Source organism: Myotis yumanensis, unplaced genomic scaffold (genome assembly GCF_028538775.1).
Source record: "Myotis yumanensis isolate MYYU_CA2020_CCGP unplaced genomic scaffold, mMyoYum1.0.hap1 SCAF_23, whole genome shotgun sequence".
Taxonomy (NCBI): domain Eukaryota; kingdom Metazoa; phylum Chordata; class Mammalia; order Chiroptera; family Vespertilionidae; genus Myotis; species Myotis yumanensis.
The window spans coordinates 5,842,587-5,864,828 of NW_027223774.1; the positions used below are offsets into that span (position 1 = coordinate 5,842,587).

The following is a 22,242-nucleotide window of genomic DNA, read 5'->3' on the forward strand; positions in this document are numbered from 1 at the left end:
CTCTATCCCTCTCTCTTCCTCTCTGTAAAAAGTCAATAAAATATATATTTTTTAAAAATGTCTTATTAATTCGAGAGAAGGAAGAGAGAGAAATTGATTTGTTGTTCCACTTAGTTGCACATTCACTAGTTGCTTCTTGTATGTGTCCTGAAAGGAGATTGAACCCGCAACCTTGGGGTATCAGCATGATGCCCTAACCAACTGAGCTACCCAGCCAGGGCCACAACACCTGCTGGATATATTCCATGACAATGACTACATCCACAGAAGATAAACATGACGGGAGACCCCCTGATTAGTGTACACACCGATCCTGCAGTCTTTTTCTCAAAAACTTCTGGGTGCACGTTAAAAGGCACATTTCAGCCCTGACTGGTTTGGCTCAGTGGATAGAGCGTCGGCCTGCGGAATCAAGGGTCCCAGGTTCGATTCCAGTCAAGGGCATGTACCTGGGTTGCGGGCACGTCTCCAGTGGGGAGTGTGCAGGAGGCAGCTGATCAATGTTTCTCTCTCATCAATGTTTCTAGCTCTCTATCCCTCTCCCTTCCTCCCTGTAAAAAAATAAATAAAATATATTTTTAAAAAATAAAATAAAAAATAAAAGGCACATTTCAGCTAGTGGGCTGGCCTCCTCCAGCACCTACCAGGTCGTCAGTGTGTCTGGTGCAATCATGGTTTCTCCTGACCCCTAAAACCAGTGACCATCATCTGTGGAACTGTAGACATTCGGGCACCTGGCCCTTTGCAAGACCTGGGCAAGAGATTCCTTTCCCTTCAAAAGTACTGGCATCGTTTGCATACAAACAAACTCACCGCTGCTCCCAAACGTACTCGAGGTTGTCACAGCTACCCCCCTCTCTTTGGAGTGATCTCTGTGTCTCATAGCATCCAGACTTCACATGAGGACTACAGGCCCCAGAGTCTTTCCTACAGAAATACGAGCAACAAAGCAAATTTGGCAAAAAACTGCTGAGCTAATTTCTGTACCGTATCATCTCCTAGGAGGCAGAGAAACTTTAAGGCCTGTACGAGTTAGTCACCTCTTTGTGCTGGTATAGACCCAGATCTACTTATAAACCAACCCACACAGAAACTAGAACACCCAAGATTAAAGACTTAGGGGGAAAAGGCCTTCATTATTTTACAAGACAAAGGGACAACACCCTCACAGTTCTTGCATGTGTGACACTCAAAAAAAAATTAATCGCTGGTTCCCGGCTGGTATGGCTCAGTGGTTGAGCATCGACCTATGAACCAGGAGGTCACGGTTCAATTCCTGGTCAGGGCACATGCCCAGGTTGCTGGTTCGATCTGTGTGGGGTGTGCAGGAGGCAGCGGATCAATGATTCTCTCTCGTCATTGATGTTTCTATCTCTCTCTCCTCTCCCTTCCTCTTTGAAATCAATTAAAAAACATATTTTAAAAAAATTAATCACTGGCATCTAGGGAAAGCATGTCTTTGAACAAGGCAGTTATTCTGCAAGCCGCTGGCTAAACTCAGGTGATGTTCTTGGGGGTAAAACTGAGTCAGATCCATGCACCAATTACTGGGAGTAAAAGGAATAAAGACTTCCTAAAAATGCAGGCTACTCCTTATTTTCTCCAAAAAATTCAGAGAACAGTTAGCTTCTCTGAGCACATTAAGATGGTGACGGATGCCATCTGCGGATACCTTCCAGGTGGTACATGTGAAATAGTTTATGCGACAAAAATATGCAGTGACGTAGATCTGGCAAGACACCCAGGGAAATTTAGAAAGTGCAATTTGCACACATGCGTCCCACATAAACTTATGGAGAACCCCCCCCCCCCCCATACGGTTGAACTATAGGATCTATCAACTATCTAGCATCATCTCCTTTATGGTCCTGTCAGCCTATAACCATTCCTGCTGAGAATGTCCAAATGCAAGTCCACTTGTCCATACGTTTGGACGTATGAGCTTCAATTCAGACAAATGAGGCTCCAGTGCTTCCCACAGTGTTGTTAAAACTGAACTAAGGCTCTCTCCTGTTGGTGATAGACTGGTTAAAGATGGAATCCATTGCCGTAACTGGTTTGGCTCTGTGGATAGAGCGTCGGCCTGCGGACTGAAAGGTCCCAGGTTTGATTCCGGTCAAGGGTATGTACCTTGGTTGCGGGCACATCCCCAGTGGGGGGTGTGCAGGAGGCAGCTGATCGATGTTTCTTTCTCATCGATGTTTCTAACTCTCTATCCCTCTCTCTTCCTCTCTGTAAAAAATTAATAAAATATATTTAAAAAAAAAAAAAAAAAGATGGGATCCATTGAAGAAAGACCTGGTCTTCAGCACCCTGTGTGCTAGCCCAGAAGTGTTATTTGAAAGCCTCTGTTACATCTGCTGCAGACCCCCTAAACAAGTGGACTTGCATTTGGACATTCTCAGCAGGAGTGGTTACAGGCTGACAGGACCATAAAGGAGATGATGCTAGGTAGCTGATAGATCCTAGAGTTCAACTTCATCCTAGTTAGAAGCTGGATTCATCTGACATCAGAGGAATGAAATTTCAGGAGACCAAAACGAGATCTGAGTTTCTTTAGAGAAACTTCGTTCCCAGCCTTGAAACTCTTGGATGCTATGCGTCCTGGATACGCAATAGGTGACGACGACATTTTCCTTTTATGTATGAAGGTGTAGATGGAAGCTGACTTTTCTCACCAAAAAATGGTTTATAGAATCAACTTGAAAAACATGAGGCAGCAAACAAAGGAAAGAGTAAAATATTTCTTTTATCATCCTTAGGTTCTTTGCTAGATTGTAAACTCCATGAAAGCAGGATACGTTCCCTATCCTTAACACCTGGCCCATAATAAATACTCAAATCATAAAAAAAAAAAAAAAAAAAAAAAAAATGAACTAAGAAGCTATCAGTTTCCTAGACATCTCAGACCTTCCTCCCATGTAAACTCTTATGCGACAGGGAGGTTACAAGTTTGGCTAAAAGACGTCCCACGTTAACGCCACTCCTAAGTCCTTTCTCTACTGTGAACTCTCTTATGATAGCGAAGGCTATGGATCCTGGTAAAAGACTTCCCACATTCACCGCACTCATATGGCCTTTCTCCAGTGTGAAGTCTCAGGTGACCTACAAGGCCATTGCTACTAGTAAAAGAATTCCCACATTTAGGGCACACATAAGGCCTTTCTCCAGTGTGAACTCTCTGATGATGGACAAGGCCACTTCTGCTGGTAAAAAATTTGCCACATGTACTGCACTCATAGGGCTTTTCTCCCGTGTGAAATCTCTGATGATAATGGAGGCCAGTGCTACTTGTAAAAGATTTCCCACATTCATGACACACATAAGGCCTTATTCCACTGTGACCTCTCTGATGATAACGAAGGGACTCCTTTCTTGAAAAAGATTTCCCACATTCATTGCACTCGTAAGGCTTTTCTCCAGTGTGAACTCTCTGGTGCTTATGAAGGCCTTGGATTTTGATAAAAAATTTCCCACATTTGTTGCACTCATAAGGCTTTTCTCCAGTGTGAACTCTCTGGTGATACTGAAAGCCATTGCTACTCTTAAAAGATTTTCCACATGCAAGGCACTCGTAAGGTCTTTCTTCAGTGTGAACTGTCTCATGACTCCGGAGGCCACTGCTACAGCTAAAAGACTTCCCACATTCACTGCACTCATAAGGCTTTTCTCCAGTGTGAACTCTCCGGTGACTGTGGAGGGCACTGCTACAGCTAAAAGATTTCCCACATTCACTGCACTCATAAGGCCTTTCTCCTGTGTGAAATCGCTGATGATAATGAAGGCCAGAGCTACTGAAGAAAGATTTCCCACACTCACTGCACTCATAAGGCCTTTCTCCAGTGTGAACTCTCTGGTGACTCCGGAGGCCACTGCTACCAGTAAAAGATTTCCCACACTCACTGCACTCATAAGGCTTTTCTCCAGTGTGAACTCTCCGATGACTGCGGAGGGCACTGCTACAGCTAAAAGATTTCCCACATTCACTGCACTCATAAGGCCTTTCTCCTCTGTGAAATCTCTGATGATAATGAAGGCCAGAGCTACTGAAGAAAGATTTGCCACACTCACTGCACTCATAAGGCCTTTCTCCAGTGTGAACTCTCTGATGATAAGGAAGGTAATACGTCCTTGAAAAAGACTTCCCACACTCACCACACTCACCACACTCATAACGTCTTTTTCCGGAGTGAACACTCTGATGACAGTGAAAAGTAGAAATTTTGCTAAAACATTTTCCACATTCCTGGCCCACGAAACGCTGTCTTTCAGGACAAATATTCCTGTCCTGAACACATGTGTGGATGCTGCCAATGGTTTTATGATATTCTTCCCGGATGTCATCGTTATTTCTGCTTTGAAAACTCACCCCAGATGTCAAGATTTCATTTGTTCTATCCCTGGTGGGAGTAGCCTGTTGCCGTAGATGTCCTGACCCGGGTAACACGTCTTGTCCAAATTCCCCACAGGTAGAAGGTTTCTGTGACACACTAAAATCACCACCCCTCGCAAGAGAGATGCTGTCCACATCTCTAACGAAAGGCTTCTCTCTCCTATGCTGCTTCTGGTGCTGGTCAAATTTCGCACGGAAATAAAATCTTTTTGCACACGCCCCACACCTCAACAGTATCTGGCTGTGTTGGGTTTCCTTCAGTTCAACCAGCTGGAAAATGTTTCCCAAGACGGGCCCACAACTCCCACAGGGGTGGCTCTTCTGGGAAGACAAGGCTACCTTGGGATTCCTGGCCTGTGACGCTCTTACAGAAACCTTCTGTTCAGGGGGAGCCGCCACATCCTCTGCGCCACAGCAGCAACCTGAAGAAAAGGAAACGCTGGTGAGGTACATGTTGACCTGATAGGGAAGGGGTAACAAATATCCATCTGCCCCAGCGAGGCATGATTTTATGGGACGATTTTCTTTTGTTTCAAATATTTTTATCGATTTCAGAGAGGAAGGGAGAGGGAGAGGGAGACAGAAACATCAATGACGAGAGAGAATCATTGATTGGCTGCCTCTTGCACGCCCTCTACCGGGGATCAAGCCCGCAACCCAGGCATGTGCCCTTGATCGGAATCAAACCTGGGACCCTTCAGTCCATTGGCTGACGCTCTATTCACTGAGCCCAACCGGCTAGGGCAGTGGTTGGCAAACAGCGGCTCGCGAGCCACATGCGGCTCTTTGGCCCCTTGAGTGTGGCTCTTCCACAAAATACCACGTGCGGGCGCGCACGTACAGTGCGAAGTTGACTTGAAACTTTAAGTAAAGTTTATTAAGTTAATTTTAGGGAACGTTGTGGAGTGAAAGAAGATGTAGTGTCGAGGATTGAGAAAGGTATGTTGAGATGGTCTGGACATATAGATAGGATGAACGAAAGGAGATAGACGAAACAAGTATACAAGACGAGTGTGGATGGGAGAGTTGGAAGGGGTCGACCTCAGCGAACGTACCTCAATCAGATTGAGGACGTTTTTAGCAAAGGCCAGCTTAGGAGTACCCTAATTAAGTTAATAACAATGTACCTACCTGTATAGTTTAAGTTTAAAAAATTGGGCTCTCAAAAGAAATTTCAATCGTTGTACTGTTGATATTTGGCTCTGTTGGCTAAAGAGTTTGCCGACCACCGGGCTAGGGCTATGGGATGATTTTCAAGACAAGTGAGTTAGACGCTAAGATACGGCTGACTGCTACACATTACTTGGCCCCAAAGGTCAGTGAAGGGTACAAACCACATCAAGAAAAGGACACAGCATAGGATGAGACCTAGAAAAGAGAGGCAGGGTCCATTAGTTGTCTCTCCATCAATGGCTTCCTCTCAGACCAGCTTTGCAGGTGATGGGAGTCTGTGTAGAATAATTTGAATGTGCTCCAACCCATAAAGACCAGTTGCATTAGAGCTGGTGTGACATGATGTTCAAGGTCAACATTATGACACATGCATACCCCAAGGCTCTGCAGGCACGGATCAACGTTGCAGTCTAGGAAAGAAAAACCTGGAAGGGAAATGTGTGAGGTGCAAAGGTCTAGAAAGGTGAAGCTTCCCCATGGGCTGGGAATCTGAATAGAAAGGATCACTATCAGAATTGAGTAGTTGGCAAAGTGTCAATAAGAACAAGTAGAATGGAATGGAACTGGCCAACGGTACCAAAAACTGAACAACAAAAGGAGTCCCTAGTTACTACCTTCACAAAGCCCTGGCATCCATCGCTCTCCAACAGCCCTTTATCCCAGCAAGACTGCCTCAGGGGCCAGCCTGGCCTGGATGGGGTCAGGCCGACGCTCTATCCACTGAGCCAAACCGGTTAGGGCTCAATGTGTTTCTTTCACACCGATGTTTCTTCTTTGTTTTTATCTCTCTTCTACTCTCCCTAAAAATCAATGAAAAAATATCCTTGGGCGAAGATTAACCAAAAAAAAAAAGAAAAAAGAAAATTACTTCATAGCCGGCCACTGTGGTTCAGTAGTTACAGTGTTCACCCAAACATCAAAGGGTCCGAGGTTCAATTCCTGGTCAAGGGCATATACCTGGCTTGTAGGTTCAACCCCTACCCAGGTCACGGTGAGTTCCAGGGGCAAACGATCTTTGTATCCTTCTCACATGTATCTCTCTCTCTCTCTCTCTCTCTTTTCCACCCCTCTCCCTTCCACAAAACAATGAAAAAAATATCCTCAGATGAAGATTAACAACAACAAAAAAACTTTATAGGTAAACATTGGTATGGATGTAAAGGGGCCACATGCTAACCTGACAAGCTCAGGGAAGGCCTGTGTGCAGGCCTTGCAAACTCAGAGACCTAAAGTACCAAAAAAGGGGGGTCTGAAACGAAAACTTCTTTTTAAAATATATTTTATTGATTTTTTTACATAGAGAAAGGGAGAGGGATAGAGAGTTAGAAACATCGATCAGCTGCCTCCTGCACATCTCCTATTGGGGATGTGCCCGCAACCCAGGTACATGCCCTTGACCGGAATTGAACCTGAGACCTTTCAGTCCACAGGCCGACGCTCTATCCACTGAGCCAACCTGGTCAGGGCTGAAATGGAAACTTTAACTAAAAGTACTTTATGGCAGGTTTCGTATTCATGCCCTAGGCTAGTATCTTCCCTGACAAAAGTTAACTTTTTTTTAAAAAATATATTTTATTGATTTTTTTACAGAGAAGAAGGGAAAGGGATAGAGAGCTAGAAACATCGATGAGAGAGAAACATTGATCAGCTGCCTCTTGCACACCCCCCAGTGGGGATGCGCCCGCAACCAAGGTACATGCCCTTGACCGGAATCGAACCCGGGACCCTTCAGTCCGCAGGCCGACGCTCTATCCACTGAGCCAAACCGGTTCGGCAAAAGTTAACTTTTTTAAAAAAAGATTTTTTTATTGATTTTTCCAGAGAGAAGAAGTGAGAAGGAGAGCTAGATAGAGGCATCCATGAGAGGGGAAACATCTATAGGCTCCCTCATGCATGTCCCCTCATGAGGATCGAGCCAGCAACAAGGATGTGCCCTGACCTGGAATCTAACTAGCAACTTCTTGGTGCACGGGTCCAAGCTCAACCACTGAGCGACACAGACTGGGCCAAAAGTCAATTTTTACCTTAACTGAGCCTGTCAATTGTCTTTTGCATCTGTGAAAACATACCTTGGGCCCGGCCAGCATGGCTCAGTGGTTCAGCATCGATCTCTGAACGAGGAGGTCAGGGTTGCGGGCTGGAATCCCAGTAGGGGGCGTGCAGGAGGCAGCCAATCAATGATTCTCATCATCGATGTTTCTACCTCTCTTTCCCTCTTCCTTCCTCTCTCTAATGCATAAAAATATATTAAAAACACACACAATAAAACAAAAACCCATACCTTGGGAATATCAGGGTAACTTCCCTTTATCAGGATCTCTTCAGGGCACAATGAATGTACCAGGGCAGAGACTACAAATACTCTCATTATTTTTATTGTGTTAATTGTTGACTGTTAGCTATCCTGTATCCACCTATATAAAAGATTTATCATTGCCCTAGCTGATTTGGCTCAGTGGATAGAGGATTGGTGTGTGGACTGAAAGGTCCCAGTTCAATTCCGGTCAAGGGCATATGCCGGGGGTTGCGGGCTCGATCCCCTGTAGGGAGTGCATGAGGCAGCTAGCTGATTGATGATTCTCTCTCATCATTGATGTTTCTCTCTCTCCCTCTCCCTTCTTCTCTGAAATTAATATTTTTAAAAAAGATTTCTTGCCCTAACTGGTCTGGCTCCGTGGATAGACCGTCGGCCTGCGGACTCAAGGGTCCCAGGTTCGATTCCGGTCAAGGGCATGTACCTGGGTTGCGGGCACATCCCCAGTACAGGGTGTGCAGGAGGCAGCTGATCGATGTTTCTCTCTCATCAATGTTTTAACTCTCTATTCCTCTCCCTTCCTCTCTGTAAAAAATCAATAAAATATATTTAAAAAAGAGAAAAGATTTTATCATTTTATTTTTTTTATCCAATCCCAGAGGTTTCCCTGCTTTGCTTTCTCCCTCCTCCCTAATCTATCAGCAATAAATTTCCTATAACCAACCCTCTTAAGTGGCCTCTTTTCATTGTAATGTATCAATTAAGATGCAAAACTACCATTCTCTGGTGCGTTACCTCAATGCCTTAAGATTTTGCTTCCTGCCAATTGGCGACAGTTTGGCTCATATAAACTCACAAAAATTCTTCACACCTTTGAATATTTCTAAAGTTGACAGTGGTAAACAATATCTAAACCTGCTGAAAAAATGGCCACAATAACTTCCTGAATACAGTGTTGCCAAAAACATTGAATTTGTTTAAAAACAAAACAAAACACACAAACCCCCGAAATATCTGCAAAGCATAATCAAGCACCTGCAAAACAACATGATATTTAATAAAGAATTAACTTGTAGCCCTGACTGGTTTGGCTTAGTGGACAGAGCGTCAGCCTGCGGACTGAAGGGTCCCAGGTTGGATTCCGGTCAAGGGCATGTACCTGGGTTGCGAGCACATCCCCAGTAGGGGGTGTGCAGGAGGCAGCTGATCGATGTTTCTCTCTCATCTGATGTTTCTAACTCTCTATTTCTCTCTCTTCCTCTCTGTAAAAAAATCAATAAAATATATTTAAAAAATAAAGAATTAACATGTAAAATATAGAAGGTATTCAAAAGACACATTAGCCAAAAAATCCAGATTAAAAAAATGAGCTAAGGATGTAGAGACAATATTCCAAAAATTATGCACAAATGACCAACAGGAATATAAAAAATGCTTTTCCTCACTAATCTATGTAGAATCCGTTAGGCTCCCTGCCACACTACCAACCAGAAATCCTTCCCTATGAGTTCAGTGCAGCAGGTATTGGGGCTGCATGGAGAGAAGCCGGCAGTGCAAGCAAAGGACAGCAACTACCCAGAAAACTGGAAATCACCCAGTGCCCACGGTCCACCTGTGAGGACAGAGCCCACCTGGGAAGAGGGGCCTGGGGAAATGCAAGGTTAAGTCCAGGTCACTGGTGAGAGTGAGGGTCTTACCCAGCGAGGATACAAGTTCAAAGTTCTCCAGCATCACATTCAGGTACAGCTGTCTCTGACCCTCATCAAGGAGGCTCCATTCCTTCTTGGAGAAGTACAGGGCAATGTCCTCCAAGGTCACGCCAACCTGTCAGAATCGAGACAACTGAATCTGTGGTAGGCATTTACACAGACATAACGCAGAGCAAAGACAATGGGCCAACCAGCGGAGAAATGGGCGGGACCCCGAAACGGGTGTCTCATCACCCCCGCTGCCCTGAAGCTGGCAAGGGGTGAACCTATGGAGAATGTACCTTTACATCTTGCCCAGTCGGAGTTAGGACACCTATGATGAATATAAAGAATAATTTTATTCATTTTGGGAAGTCACAGACGGGGGCCTTTATACGTTGGAACCTACTCTCTGGGAAAGGATGCAGGAATGTTTTCTCTAAAGGTTGCTGTGAAGCATCCATCTTTTTTTAAAAATATATATATATATATATTTTTAAATATATTTTATTGATTTTTTACAGAGAGGAAGGGAGAGAGATAGAGAGTTAGAAACATTGATGAGAGAGAGACATCGATCAGCTGCCTCCTGCACATCTCCTACTGGGGATGTGCCCGAAACCCAAGTACATGCCCTTGACTGGAATCGAACCTGGGACCTTTCAGTCCACAGGCCGACGCTCTATCCACTGAGCCAAACCGGCTTCGGCTCGGTTGAGGCCTCAAAGCCCCAGCACATAGGACTCTTTAAGGACTCGCAAAGGGGACCAGAAAAACCCCATAGGTGGGAGACAAAGAAGGTAAAAAGAGCCCTGGCTGGTTTGGCTCAGTGGATAGGGCATCAGCCTGCGGACTGAAGAGTCCCAGGTTCAATTCTGGTCAAGGGCACATGCCCAGGTTGTGGGCTTGATCCCCAGTAGGGGACATGCAGGAGGCAGCCAATCAATGATTCTCTCTCATCATTGACGTTTCTATCTCTCTTTCCCTCTCCCTTCCTCTCTGATATCAATAAAGGTATCTTTTTTTAAAAAAAGCTAAAAAGATATAAATACGGAAAGTTCCTCCAGAATTTGAAATACAGTTTTCTCTCGGCCTGCATGTAATAATAATAATAATAATAATAATAATAATAATGTGTAACTCGGTCTCTCTAAGCGTTGCTTGGTTCTTCTCCGGTCTTCTGTAACAGCTGCAGTGGTCTGACTTTTACTGGGTGTTCTAGTTACTGTCTTTCAGGATCTATACCTACAATATGAAATATTTGTATAACGTCGCCCTCCCTTATAGTGATGGACATACTAAGCTGCTGGCTAGCTGGTTTCCCTCCCGTGGGGTAACTGTTTACTCCTGTAACCCTGCCAACAGCACCAGGGGGCCTTGCTCCTTAGGACCAGTGACTGTCTTGAGGCCTCAGAAACATCACAGGGTCTGAGACTTTCTCAAGGCCATGGCACCAGACTGTTAAGGACCATCTCCACCTGGGGGCCCTGCTGCATATACTGCTTTAACCGTATTGGTAATGCTCCTGTTGTATCGGAAATCGGCGAGCTGGACAAGACGCCTTAATCAGCCACTTAGTTAGGAGTCATATTTATTGTGAGCAGGTTCAGAGCAGATTACCTCTGTCAAATTCTGATCAAACCCTAACCAGTTTGGCTCAGTGGATAGAGCGTTGGCCTGCGGACTGAAAGGTCCCGGGTTTGATTCCGGTCAAGGGCATATACCTTGGTTCTGGGCACATCCCCAGTAGGGGGTGGCAGGAGGCAGCTGATCGATGTTCCTCTCTCATCGATGTTTCTAACTCTCTCTCCCTCCCCCTTCCTCTCTGTAAAAAATCAATAAAACATTTTTTTAAAAAAAATTCTGATCAAACACAGGAGAGAGTATTTCCTTTTTATATCCTTCTAGTTCTTTGTGTACGTTATTTTTGTAGACAGCGTGGAACCCTGAGTATCATATCATATCTATACAGGCACCTGGCATCAATATCAGCGTATCATTTAGATGGCTACCTTGTAAGGTCAGACAATTAAGTTTATCTTTCCTATTATTGAAGCTAAAAAAACAAAGTTATATTTTATAGAATAAGAGACTATCTAAAAATAACAGGTTCAAACAGCAGTTTTCCAAAGGAGGGATTACTACGCTTCACTCCCTTAATGTAGAAGTGACCCGGCTGGTGTGTGGGATGGGAAAAGCCCTGGAGGCCATCTCCAGGGCTACACGGGGGATAAATCAAGAACCGAGTCAGGCCAGGGAGGCAGTTCTAGAGAACTGGGCACAGCAATAGGTTATTTGCTCCTGCGGCATAACCCCGGTTGTGAGGAATTTAAAGGAATAATTCTCAATTGATAGAAAACAACATTCAACAAATTAGGGAAACCATCTCCAAGGTAAAACATCGAGAAGGGTGTTTTGGCTTTAACTTCCTGGCTACCCAGTCTGTCTAGGTCAGCGGGAATTCTTTTCTTTTTTTTTTTTTTAAATATATTTTATTGATTTTTTACAGAGAGGAAGGGAGAGAGACAGAGAGCTAGAAACATCGACGAGAGAGAAACATCGATCAGCTGCCTCCTGCACATCTCCCACTGGTGATATGCCCGCAACCAAGATACACGCCCTTGACCGGAACCGAACCCGGGACCCTTCAGTCTGCAGGCCGACGCTCCATCCACTGAGCCAAACCGGTTTCGGCAGCGGGAATTCTTTTTAATTTTTCTCCTGTTTTATTATTTTGTAGTCTAATTGCTTGCTGCTGTATTCAGTGTCTTCCTCTTTTTAAATCCTGCATTCCCTGTGTTCCATCCCCCATGAACTGCTTTTTAAAAAAATATATATTTTATTGATTTTACAGAGAAGAAGGGAGAAGGATAGAGAGTTAGAAACATCCATGAGAGAGAAACATCAATCAGCTGCCTCCTGCACACCCCCTACTGGGGCTATGCCTGCAACCAAGGTACATGCCCTTGACTAGAATCGAACCTGGGACCTTTCAGTCCGCAGGCCGACGCTCTATCCACTGAGACAAACAGGTCAGAGCCCCACGAATTGCTTTTAAGGCAGAAGCAAACGCAGTCCTGCAGGGTGTGATTTTTTTCATCTATAACTATTGTCGCCCTGACCGGTTTGGCTCAGTGGATAGAGCGTCGGCCTGCAGACTGAAGGGTCCGGGGTTCGATTCCGGTCAAGGGCATGTACCTTGGTTGCAGGCATGGCCCCAGTAGGGGGTGTGCAGGAGGCAGCTGATTGATGTTTCTTACTCTCTATTCCTCTCCCTTCTTCTCTGTAAAAAATCAATTAAAAAATATTTTTAAAAAATATAAAACTATTGTCGTAGATATGAGGTGACAGAAACAGCAGCAGGGAAATGAAGGGGGCAGAAATAGACTATTGAGGACTAGCTATCCGTTATAAGAAATATTAATAAGAAATATTAAGCATGTTCCGTTAACCGTGATTTTTAAAAAATATTTTTTATTTATTTTTTACAGAGAGGAAGGGAGAGGGATAGAGAGTTAGAAACATCGATGAGAGAGAAACATTGATCAGCTGCCTCTTGCACACTCCCCACTGGGGATGCACCCGCAACCAAGGCACATGCCCCTGACCGGAATCGAACCTGGGACCCTTGAGTCCACAGGCCGCAGCTCCATCCGCTGAGCCAAACCGGTCAGGGCAATTGTTTTGTTCTCATTAAACAAAGCACAGTCTACCATGGCTAGGAGTTGTACCAGGGCCCTGGGAGCTCACCAGGAAATGCAGCCCAAACTCCTTAGCAAGGAGCTGCCTATCAGGGAAAGATAAACCACTTTGTTGTAGGAATGAAGCAATGACGTTCTGATGGCCCCTTTCTTTTGCAAAGACCCAGTCCACGCTGCCTGTAATCTGTAACCATTATACCCATTCTGATTTCCCTTGGCCTCCTTCCCCCACGAAATCCCTGTCCTTGTACCCCCACGTGAACAGCTGGCTTATGGGGGGAGGCAGAGCAGATTTGGGGGGGTATGACCTGCTGCCCTCCCATACTGTCGGCATGATTGGAATAAACACTCATCTGTGATTCAACCCTGTCTCTGCTGAATTGGCTCAAGCAGTGACAGGCAGCCCGGACCCATTGGCTGTCCAGTTTCAAAACCAGAACAGTCATCCTGAGACCCCGCACTCCTACTCCTTACACATCTTCCCCCGCTCAACCTCCCCCAGGGCTCTAATGCTAATGCTGCTGCTCTCTCATCACAGTCCCATGAATCACTGTTACTGCCCTCGGCCACAGCAACTGAGTGGGCGGGAAGGGAAGGAGGAGGGGAGGATGTGGAGAGACAGTATAGAAGTGCCATTTACGGTCTGGGCATGTCTGCAGGGCGCCAGCCTTCCTGCCAAGCGGTACCACTGCAGTCTCCTAGATCCTGCCTCCAAGACAAACCCAAACCTGGGTTTATGCTTCACCTGTAAGTCCCCACACCAGGTCCCTGGAACTATCAGCTCACACTTCCTCCAGATGTGCACACCACTGGGTAATGTCTATCCCCTTCCCATCCTATAGATTAAAAAAAAATTTTTTTTTTTTACAGAGAGGAAGGGAGAGGAATAGATAGTTAGAAACATCCATGAGAGAGAAACATCGATCAGCTGCCTCCTGCACACCCGCCACTGGGGATGTGCCCGCAACCAAGGTACATGCCCTTGACCGGAATCGAACCTGGGACCCTTCAGTCCGCAGGCCGACGCTCTATCCACTGAGCCAAACCGGCCAGGGCCCCTTCCCATGTTCAGACCCCAGGTTCACTCCCTCAGCTCTGCCCCTTCCTGCTCCAATGCTACTGGGTCTCGCTGGACTCACCCATGAACTTGGCATATGGCGTGTAGAGAGCTTGTAGTCCAGCCGGATCCAGGACCACCCCAGGCCCCTGACGGACCCACAGCCGGGAAAGCCCCGAATGACGCTGTGCCATCCTCCCTGCAGCCTCTGATCTTTCCGTCAATACTCACAGCCACATCCTCAGGGACCTTCAGATGCAAGTCACCCCCGTCCTCTCTGCCCTGCACTTGCTGTGTCCTCAGAAGACACAACACTCCTCTCTCCCCTCCGCCTTCCTCACGGGCCTCCACGCGGGACTGAGCTGCAGGACGGGACAGGCGCCCGCACCCGGGCTGTCCTGCTCGGTGGGAGGACGCGGTGGGGGCCCGGGGGACGCGCACTCACCTCAGCCCCGCGCCCCCGGGCGGGCGCCGCCATCGGACTTTGTGTGCGGAGCCGGGCGGGAGCGGCGGGAGCAGAGGCCGCGGCGGGAAGGGGGGTCCCTTTCCGGGCCCTGGAGCGGGTCACCCGGGCGGGGACATCGAGCTTCACACCCGCGCGTGTGCTGTGAGCGCCAGGACCCGCGCGCCTTCTCCCTCGGGGCATCTCCACCGGGACCCAGCGATCTGCAGCCTCGGGCCTGGCAGCTCAGCCGGTTCTGGGAGGAGACAAAACGCCCGCTGTGAGGAGGAGCCGCAAAGCCCGCCCCTGCGCGTTGAGCTTCCCTGGAAACACCTTTTCTGACCCTTCATTAGCTCAATCGGATGCATTCCAAAACCGGTCTAGCAGCACCAGCTGGTTTAGCTCAGTGGATAGAGCATCGGCCTGCGGATTGAAGGGTCCCCGGTTCGATTCCGGTTAAGGGCATATGCCAGGGTTGTGGGCTCCATCCCCAGTGGGGGGTGTGCAGGAGACAGCTGATCAATGATTTTTCTCTCATCATTGATGTTTCCATCTTTCTCTTCCTCTCCCTTCCTCTCTGAATCAATAATAATAAAAAATCCAGAGTTTTCCCACCTCCCTCCATACCCAGATTGTCTAAGCCTAAGTCTAAGACAGTGGTTCTCAACCTTCCTAATGCCGCGACCCTTTAATACAGTTCCTCATGTTGTGGTGACCCCCCAACCATAAAATTATTTGCGTGGCTACTCCATAACTGTCATGTTGCTACTGTTATGAATCGTCATGTAAATATCTGATATGCAGGATGTATTTTCATTGTTACAAATTGAACATAATGAAAGCATAGTGATTAATCACAAGAACAATATGTAATTATACATGTGTTTTCCGAGGGTCTTAGGCGACCCCTGTGAAAGGGTCGTTCGACCCCCAAAGGGGTCTCGACCCACAGGTTGAGAACCGCTGCTCTAAGGCACGTTGTCATCCTTTCCTGATGAAGGGACTGGAGTCCCTGATGATGAAAACACATTATCTATGACTCCAATACAGCGTCATAATGACGAGATATGCCTGCATTACAGTCTGGAAAATGTTATCACATAAATGACCTGCTTCCACCATCATATATATATGTGGCCAATATAAAACAGGAATATAGCCGAAACCAGTTTGGCTCAGTGGATAAAGCGTCTGCCTGCGGACTGAAAGGTCCCGGGTTCGATTCCGGTCAAGGGCATGTACCTGGGTTTCGGGCACATCCCCCGTAGGAGATGTGCAGGAGGCAGCTGATCGATGTTTCTCTCTCATCGATGTTTCTAGCTCTCTGTCTCGCTCCCTTCCTCTCTGTAAAAAATCAATTAAAAAAATATAAAAACAAAATAAAATAGGAATATAGGGCAAGCTTTGGAAATAAAAAGGAACTCAGATGCATCATATAAACTTTAATTGGAAGTCAATTGTTTACTTATAGGGATTTGAACATCAATAAAGATGATGCTTAAAGACTTGGAATTCAGTGCTGATCTGTTTTTCCCTTTCAGGGACTTCAACTCCGGGGTGCAAGTGCTCACGATTTACCGTGTAGAAAGGATTTCTCATCTCCATTAAACTCAGTGGGGTTCTTTAATTTCATATCTTCTCTTCTGGTTAATTAATCTTAACCTTGATTTCAAAGATTTCCTACATAAGTCCAAAATTACAGCCACATTTGTTTTTTACTTACTTTTAAAATTTTTCATTTAAAAAAAGTTTTTTTTTCATTTTTTAAGCCATCTTTGTTTCACTCAGATGAACAGTATTCCTAAGTGCATTGCTTTCACTGAATTGTTGAATGTTCTTCAGAACTCGTAGGTTCTGAGAGTACTCTTGCAGATGACTCAACTTTCCTGATTCTTAGGAATAAAGAAAATAACAAATTCCTTCATGAGAATGCCTTTATTGTCAACCATCCCATACCATTAAGATGTAAGGTCAAAAAGTATCAGATGCAAGAAGAAACAAGAAGTATATTTATTTTTATTTTTAAATATATGTTATTGATTTTTTACAGAGAGGAAGGGAGAGGGGTAGAGAGTTAGAAACATTGATGAGAAAGAAACGTCGATCAGCTGCCTCCTGCACACCCCCCACTGGGGATGTGCCTGCAACCAAGGTACATGCCCTTGACCGGAATTGAACCTGGGACCCTTGAGTCCGCAGGCCGAAGCTCTATCCGATGAGCCAAACCAGTTAGGGCCAGTATATTTATTTTTAAAAAATATTTTTAAAAATTGATTTCAGAGAGGAAGGCAGAGGGAAAGAAAGAAACAACAATGATGAGAGAAAAATCATCAATTGGCTGCCTCCTGCACGCCCCACTGGGGAATGAGTCTGCAACTCAGCCATGTGCATTGACCGGGAATCAAACCATGACCTGGTTCATAGGTCGACACTCAATCACTGAGCCATGCCAGCTGGGCAACAAGGAGTATATTTAAGGCAAAAACACCCACAAAAAATTCTCATCTCAGGAAATCCACATGTGGAGGAGCGGTTTACCTAGCCTTGGATACCCTCAAAGCTGTGACCCTTCTCTCTCTTTTAAATTAAAAGAATATTATTTTTTTATTGCCTGGCTGTGTGGCATAGTGGTTGAGAGTTAACCCATGAACCAGGAGGTCAAGGTTTGATTCCCGATCAGGGCACATGCCTCAGTTGTGGGCTCAATTCCCAGTAGGAGGGCATGCAGGGGGTAGCTGATTGATGATTCTCTCTCATCCTTGATGTTTCTATCTCTCTCTCTCCCTCTCCCTTCCTCTATCTGAAATAAAAGAAAACATATAAAAATGTTTTTAAAAATATTTTAAATTGATTTTTAGAGAGAGATGAAAGGAGGGGAACAGAGAGAGAGAGAGAGAGAGAGAAAGAGAAAGAGACATTGATATGAGAGTGAAACATCAATTGGGTGCCTCCTGTACACCCCCAACTGAGGATCAAGCCCACAATTCAGGCATATGCCCTGACCCAGAATTGAACTGGCAACTTTTGGTACAAGGGACAATGTCCAACCAAGTACCCAGGGCAGACACCATTCCTTAATGACTAGAATATGACTCCTATGACCACTCTCTTGCTGGTTCTCACTCACTCACCTGGACTGCTTCTAGTATAGATTTCATTCTTTATTATCCATGGTTGTTCTCCATGTTGCAACTTGGATAGCGCATCTAGTCTGGTAGTGTGATACCCTGTTCATAGAAGACCTAGATATGGTGACTTGTAGGATGTGAAGATGGGAAACATGACATTTTAGAGACAAAAGAATTTCTCGTATGCAAAGTAAAACTTCTCTTTCAGGATAGAGGACATTATACCCTTTTGTTAGGGGCCAGAGCGGGGGCTGAAAGTCTCGACCTTCAGATGACCACAGTGACTGCAAGACTTTCAGCAAATGTTAGAGCAAAGGCCAGTGACCCGGCACCTCTAAATGACACAGGGAGCTCTCCTTACCCAGTGAAAAAAGATTGACAGAGTTCTCCAACGTCATGTTCCAATACAGGTCTTTGTGAGCAGGGTTCAGGAGCTGGGACTCCTCCCAACTTAACTCCACAGCCACATCCTCCAATGGCAGCAATTCCAGTAACTACACAGTCCTGTTTAACATGATATCAACTTCTTTTATTAATATAAAAGATACATGAGGGATGTTGTTCTAATTCTCACCACATAGCCTGCATCTATATACTCTTCTTAAATATATTTTAGAAGCAACATCCCATATATATAGTTTAGCACTTATTTCCAATTACTTTATATATACAAATAACATCTGGACAAATACAATACTCGATGAAACACCACATCTAGAATTTACAAGCCATTTCCCCCTCTCCCCCCGCCCCAGTGGCAGAGTAGGTTTTTGTTTCTTTTTATTTCTAGAAGTGCTCTAAAATACATGTTCCCAAAATTGCCACAAGGCAAGGAATATGGGTTTGTAGGTCATATTAGTTGAGCGAGCAAATTCCATATCTTTTCTCACACAAAATAATAAAACGTTTGTTTTTTTTTTTTAAATATATTTTATTGATTTTCCACAGAGAGGAAGGGAGAGAGACAGAGAGCTAGAAACATCGATGAGAGAGAAACATCGATCAGCTGCCTCCTGCACATCTCCCACTGGGGATGTGCCCGCAACCCAGGCACATGCCCCCGACCGGAATCGAACCTGGGACCCTTCAGTCCGCAGGCCGACGCTCTATCCACTGAGCCAAACCGGTTTCGGCATAAAACGTTTTTAAAAAAGTACACTTTTAAAGATGTACATTGGATTTACCATCAAACATTAAACACATAGCACAACAAAATAAATGTATATTTTTCTTTAATCTAAAGAAAATTCATTGTTTTTTCCTTGAAATCAAATGTCCATTGCATTCTCACCACAGAATTGTATTCTATCATATATATATCTACACTAATAAAAGACAAACATGTAAATTGACCGCACCTTTGCTATGCCTTAAGCCACGCCCACCAGCCCATCAGAGCGACTATATGCAAATTAACCCAACCAAGACGGCGGCCAGCAGCCACAGAGCTGGAGCGAGCAGGAGGCTTGGTTGCCCCAATGATGGAGGAAGCCAAGCTTCCCGCCTGCTGCTGTGGCTCTGAGCTCCACTCAAAGCAACAAAGTTTCAATTATAGAAGGTAAATAAACCCCAGATACCTGCTTTCAGCCAGCTGTGGCCACCGAGCTGGAGCGAGCAGGAGTGGGTTGCCCCTGGCGATGGAGGAAGCCAAGCTTCCCTCCCGCCCGCCCTGGCCGGCTCTGAGCTTCTCTCAAGGCTACAAAGTTTCAATTATAGAAGGTAAATAAATCCCAGAATAAAAAAGAAAAAAGAAAAAAAGGAGAGGCTGGGAGCTTCCGTCGCCAGGGGGGCTTGGTTATCCTGAAAACGGCCCTCCCAACTCTGCTGCTAAAAGTGTATTTAATAAGAGACAAAGCCGTTCTATAAGATATGTAATCTGACCTGGCCGGTTTTGCTCAGTGGATAGAGCGTCGGCCTGCGGACTCAACGGTCCCAGGTTCGATTCCAGCTAAGGGCATGTACCTTGGTTGCTGGCACATCTCCAGTGCGGGGTGTGCAAGAGGCAGCTGATCAATGTTTCTCATCGATGTTTCTAACTGTCTATCCCTCTCCCTTCCTCTCTGTAAAAAATCAATAAAATGTATTTTTAAAAAATAAATAAAATAAAATGACCTACTTTTGATTTTCCTTATATATAGACTAGAGGCCCGGTGCACAAAATTCATGCATGGGTAGGGTCCCCAGGCCTGGCTGGCAATCAGGGCCGATCTGTGAGGTGACCAGCGGGGGCTATCGGGAGGCCCCCACTGGTATATGCCTTGGCTGGTGGTCTGGCGTCACCCGCTCGCCAGCCCTGGGCCCCACCCCCCTCAATACTGCTGCTGGTCAGGGCCTGCGGGTTGGGGCAGCTCCTGCACTGAGCGTCTGCCCCCTGGTGGTCGGTGTATGTCATAGCGACCGGCCATTCCACCGTTCATTCGATTTGCATATCAGGGTTTTATTATATAGGATTATATCCTAAAAAGTGTACTTGTCTCTTTCCATTACTAGATATGGAGTAGGATCTCAGTGTGCTGCGCACTGTGGTGAAAGTTTGTGTTCAAGACTATGTTCCCACCCAAAAATCCATCGTACAGACACAGGAGATTGGAAAGTAAGCCATGGGTCCAGAACACTATCAGGGCTGCAGGGAAAACAGGGTGACAACCATTGTCTCATAGAGCCAGTAGGGATAGAGAGGACAGAATCACCTGAGCAGTGCATCCCCTGCATGGAAGAGAGGTGAGCACTCACCAATGAGACCAGGATCCTGTAGGTCTTCAGCATCACTTCCGTAAATTTGGTCCCAGAATTCACATCCCGGTCCTCTCCTAAAGAGTGAATGTCAATGCCACCTACAAACAGCACTTGCAAAGTCTGAGGCATGAAATTCATCACAGTGGATGGGATCATAGACGGACACCCCAAATGTGGGTGAAGGGGCAGAGACCCAGCCCAAATGACTGAGGTCTCCTGAGGGTTCAACTCCAATCTGGGATCAAAGGGGAGGCAGTCAAATCGTTGCTAAGTCTCAGAGAAGGTTCCATTGGAGAAACTGCTAAAGGTGACAAATAATGGTGTTGCCCTGAACACAGGGAGGGAAGCCAAGGGAAGTGCTCTGAGATGTAAAGGGAATGGGAGGAAATGCATAACTGCAACCATAGAAACAGGAGCTGCAGCTGAGCCACCCTGGGCCTCAGACTGTACCTGCTCCAGTGAGGGCTGCTCATCAGTGGTAGAGACTGTGTCTGATGCTGGAGAAAATAATGGTTAAAATCCAGCCCCTTGAATCTGACACTTGTCTGTGATGTAAATTTGGGGAACCTACTTCATTCCTCTAATACTGAATTTTTTTTTCAGCAAAATTAGTTTCCACTTCTCAGGTTGTTTTGAGAATTAAAAGAGAAAATGCTCGAAAAGCTCACACTGGAAACCTGGCAAAAAAAAAAAAAGTACTCTGTGTTACTTTTATTGATCTTCAAAGGCCAAAGCAAGCTCCATCATCAGCTTCACGTCACATTCAGCCGACCGAGATTTAGGGAGCTCTAGGAGTCACCTGGAGATTCCCAGGTTTGGACCCCGTACTGACACCTCAGGGCCCGTAGCACCTGCTTCCTTGCTGGTGGAACATCAGATTCTTTTTTTTTAAAATATATTTTTATTGATTTCAGAAAGGAAGGGAAAGGGATAGAAAGATAGAAACATCAATGATGACAGAGAATCATTGATCGGCTGCCTCCCGCTTGCCCCCTCCTGGGGATTGAGCCCACAACTGGGGCATGTGCCCATGACTGGAATTGAACCTTGGACCCTTCAGTCCACAGGCTGATGCTCTATCCACTGAGCCAAACCAGCTAGGGCGGGACATCAGATTCTTAAAAGCCACTTTTCTTTCTATAACATACAAAGGTGCTTGTGGGCATTGTGGGAGTGAGGGGTGCCTGGCCTGGGAATGTCTGTGCAGGCAGAGGGATGAGTTGCTCAAGTCAACACTGGCTGCAAAAATAAATCGTAGCTCTTCACCTCCAAGAGCTCAGGGGTGGAAACAAACCTTACGCTTGTTTTACCCAGGAGAAACCGGAAACCCAGACCAGAGAGAGGCGTCGTTTCTCTGGGAGTCCAGGGGTATTTGAGAATCTGAAGTTCAAATCCAGGATGCCTGATCCAGGGCACGGGGAGTTTGATCACTGCCCTCCTATTTCCCTCTGCACTGGCTTTGGGGCTCCAAAGCATCTGGCCTTCTTAGACACACGTTCCGACCCAAGAACACCCATGAGCGGAAACTAGGCAAATAGGGGAACACTACAAAGCAAGGGCTTGTGGTCTTATCAGATGACTGGTCTTCTGAAAGTGATGGAGCATGTCAGTAGTGCGGGTTAGAAGTAGTGTTCACTGCGTGGTGTATAGCTTTAAAAAAATTAAAGTAT

At 45.8% G+C, this 22,242-nt stretch overlaps 1 protein-coding gene across 1 annotated transcript; it reads right to left on the bottom strand.

Annotated features, from left to right (window-relative positions):
* Positions 1-2,687: 2,687 nt before the first annotated feature.
* Positions 2,688-20,728, bottom strand: LOC139000300 (zinc finger protein 530-like). The gene is made up of 3 exons (XM_070402540.1): positions 20,570-20,728; positions 9,518-9,644; positions 2,688-4,815 (listed from the first exon to the last, which is right to left on the bottom strand). The coding sequence occupies exons 1-3, from the start codon at positions 20,726-20,728 to the stop codon at positions 2,987-2,989; spliced, it is 2,115 nt and encodes a 704-aa protein (XP_070258641.1). The 3' UTR covers positions 2,688-2,986.
* Between the last annotated feature and the right edge of the window lie 1,514 nt (positions 20,729-22,242).